This window comes from Rhinolophus sinicus, chromosome 15, assembly GCF_057876585.1.
Source record: "Rhinolophus sinicus isolate RSI-liver-muscle chromosome 15, RSI-T2T, whole genome shotgun sequence".
Lineage (NCBI taxonomy): Eukaryota > Metazoa > Chordata > Mammalia > Chiroptera > Rhinolophidae > Rhinolophus > Rhinolophus sinicus.
In genome coordinates, this window is record NC_142515.1 from 47680837 (window position 1) to 47684211 (window position 3375).

At 58.5% G+C, this 3375-nt stretch overlaps 1 protein-coding gene across 1 annotated transcript; it reads right to left on the reverse strand.

The window, feature by feature from the left end:
- Positions 1–1766: 1766 nt before the first annotated feature.
- Positions 1767–2414, reverse strand: NEUROG3 (neurogenin 3). Its single transcript, XM_019712423.1, has one exon. The coding sequence runs from the start codon at positions 2412–2414 to the stop codon at positions 1767–1769; it is 648 nt and encodes a 215-aa protein (XP_019567982.1).
- Positions 2415–3375: the final 961 nt, after the last annotated feature.

Consider the following 3375-nt stretch of genomic DNA (forward strand, 5'->3'; position numbering starts at 1 on the left):
GGTGCCGGCCCTCCATTTTCCTGTTCCCGAGTGCCAGGCGGACTCTGGGGATTCTTACAGCCCAGATCTGCTTCCAGGAGGTCCTGGGGGTCCCGGAAGCCATGTAGCGGCGTTTCAGCAGCGCCCCCGGGGACAAATTTCAGTCACCATCGCGCACCAATCCTATTCTACGTTGGGAGTAATCAAGAACGAGTGCCTGGATACCTTGAACAATTTCTTGATAGGTTTGCAGTAAAGGCTGCTGGGTGTTCTGGGGTGGGGGTGGCAGAGATTCCAGCTGGACCCTCCACTTTGTCTACTCCCCGCCGCCCAGATCCATGAATCACTGCGCGGCCACCCCAGCGCCGGGTGAGTAAAATGCTCTCAGAAGATGCACCAGGCCTTTAAAAGCAGTTTGGGAACATTCCCGGGATGCCCAACCCGCTGGCAGCGTTTCCGAGGGCTCTGATTCTGTGGCGGGTTGATTACTCCCTCCTTTCCCCAAATGAAACTAAATTCAGACTAGTTGCAGAGGGGAAAGGGCCAGCAGCGCCAGTGAGTAGCTATAGTGGAGACTTGTCTTTTTTCTAGAACACTGTTGGGAATAAGTTGCTGCCCCATAAATAAAACAAGGAGTCTGGATCAATGATTTCTTAAAAGCCTTCCATCTCTTACTTTCCAAGAGTGTATAGCTGACTGGCTCTCCCAACACAGCCGGCCTGGCCTCCAGCCTGGTGCCACAGCCTCTTAGCCTAGCCCCCCGAAAGTCTCCTCCCTCTCTTTGAACTGAGGCCTCCCCCCTCAGCCGCAGAGACTGCAACCCTCCCCTCCGCACAATCCAGTCACCTTGCTCAGGCTTCTGTGGGTTCCTTTTTTAATTATTATTGTTCATTTAAAAATCTCATTCACCAATCCCTAAATAATCTTATGTACAAAATACAAACTTTTCCTGCTGTGAAATCTCATCAATAAATACAACGTGTGAAACAGGTAAGGGGTCATATGATTTACCTACCAAAAATTCATTTCAAAAGATATCATATAATTTACAAAATGATTTTTTAAAAAAGACACGGGCTCTCCGGGGGGGGGGGGGGCAAGGGGAGGAGGAGGGAGGCGCTCCCCAGGGCGACTGGAGCTTTTCCAATTCACAGCCTGGTGTCCCGCCCCCCGGGATATCCAGGAGGGCAATGGCTCCGAAAAGTGCACGAGGGGAAGGCAGAGGATCGTCTTTGTAGATTAAGGCAGAGTGTAGTGGCCAGATACCCAGGACTTGATAGGGACTAGAGGAAAAATTCAGTGGCGTCTTTGGAGAAGAGACGCTGTGCGAGATGAGCAAACACTGAGAGACCAAATATTGGATTAAATCACTCGGGGACGGGTAGAGTGGTAAGAGATAGACCGTTGGGCCGAGGGACAGACTTGAGTGCGATAGGGTGGCAGGCGACGGTTGGCGTCTCCGACTGTGTAGTGCTACGATTCTGGTCTTTGTTTGTTTTTGTTGTTGTTTTGCCCGAGATTGGGGGTGGCTGCCGGAGGGGACCTAAAACGCGCGCAGCCTGCAATGTCCGCTTGCGCCGAGTTGCAGAGGGTTGCAGTTGGCGCGGTGCAGAGGACGAGCGACTGAACCCGGCCAGCTAACCCCGCTGGCGCCTGAGCCCGCTAGGGGTCAGCGAACCCGATGTGGGAGGAGCAAGTTCGCATGAGGACCTCTGCCGCCGCAACCCCGGGAGCCTGCGCCCCTTCCCTGTCTCCCAGCACCCAGCGCCAGCGCCCGACAAGCCCCATCATAGAAAGTCTGAAAAAGCCAGGGCGCCGGGGCGCAGGCAGGCAGGGGAGGCAGGCGCCTGCATCCCGGGGCGCTCTTCCAGCGAGGCGTCTGGGCTCAGGCTGCCTGCCTGAGAGACCGGGGAGTAGAGGGAGCCCCAGTCTCCCCGGGAGCCGCTGTCCGGGCTGCCCAGCTCCTCGCAGTGCAGCGCGGGTGGCTCCAGCCCGTACAGGCTGTGGTCCGCTATGCGCAGCGTTTGCGTCAGCGCCCAGATATAGTTGTGCGCAAAGCGCAGCGTCTCGATCTTGGTGAGCTTTGCATCGTCGGGGAAGGTGGGCAGGACGCCGCGCAGGGCGTCCAGTGCCGAGTTGAGGTTGTGCATCCGATTGCGCTCGCGGTCGTTGGCTTTCTTGCGTCGGCTCCGTCGCTGCTTGCTGAGAGCCAACTCACTCTTGGGGCGGCTGCGTCCCCCGCGCCGCGCGCGGAGCTTCCTGGCGGCCCCTCGGCAGCCTCTCCCTTCCGCCTCGGCGCTGTCCTCCCGCACGCGAGTGGGGCTGGGCGGAGTGGACGCGATGTAGATCACTTTCTCGTTCGAGGCGCCCGGGCAGGGCTTCTGCGTCTCGTGTGTCACTTGGACAGCTGGCGTACCCGAGGGATGAGGCGCCATCCTGCGGCAGGGTAAGTGGTACGGGTAAGCGTGGGTCGGTCACGGGGGCCAAGTTCTCTATCCCGGGGCCAGGTGCCAAAAAAAAAAACGAGAAAGAACCACCCCCCCACCCCACCCCCAGGCCAGATCAGAGGACCTCTTTTTCCCTCCGCACGCCCCTCTTCGGCTTCCAGGTTTTACCTTGTTCTTGGGCGCGAAAAGGGAGATAGCGGTGGACAGCGACAGCAGGGGTGAGTTGAGCTGGCCTTTGCGTCTGCGAGTTCAGCTGAGATGTCGGCGTGCCGCCTGGGAGTTCCACAAATCCCTAAAGAAGAGAAGCACGATGGGGGTCCCGGGCCTCTGTTGCTGTCTTGGCGCGGCTGCGAGACCAGGCGGATTTCCTGTCCACAAGTCGTGTGCCCCTTGGCACGCTTTATCTGCTGGGGCCGGGGCCAGGAGCGTGCCTGCCCCGCTGCTGCCCGCGCCGCCGGCCAATCAGCGCCGGGACCTGGGGGCCGCGCCACGCGAGCCCGCTCCTCCCCCGCGGAGCACAGCTGGATTCCGGACAAAGGGCCAAGGGGGTGGGGTGGGACGCCGCTCTGTTTGCTTTCTCCCCGCGGGCTCTGTCCCAGCAACTCTCGGTTTCTCAAAGAGCCTCGCCCAGGGCGTCTGGCCGTCCCAGACTACTTTGCTAGTATTCTATCTTTCCTTGGCACCAGTCCAGAGTCTCTCTCCGTACCCTGAAGGAGACTTTGGGAGCCGTTAGGGTAGGTGGGTCAATCTCATGTGTTATACACGGAAATTTAGGCTCAGAGAGGGAGGCGGCTTTCCCCAAATCGCTCATCAAGAGATGGAACAAGGAGCCAGTTGTCCTGACAAACCACCTTGGAAAAGCGTCCACTAATTCCCGATGCCACCCTGCCCTCCTGCACTATGGGTCAGGTTAGGAAACATGCATAGGGCGACGTTTTACTGATCCTCT

What these genes read in the sequence shown, in the direction of transcription:
- NEUROG3 (XM_019712423.1), bottom strand. Translation starts at nt 2,414, where the DNA reads ATGGCGCCTCATCCCTCGGGTACGCCAGCTGTCCAAGTGACACACGAG.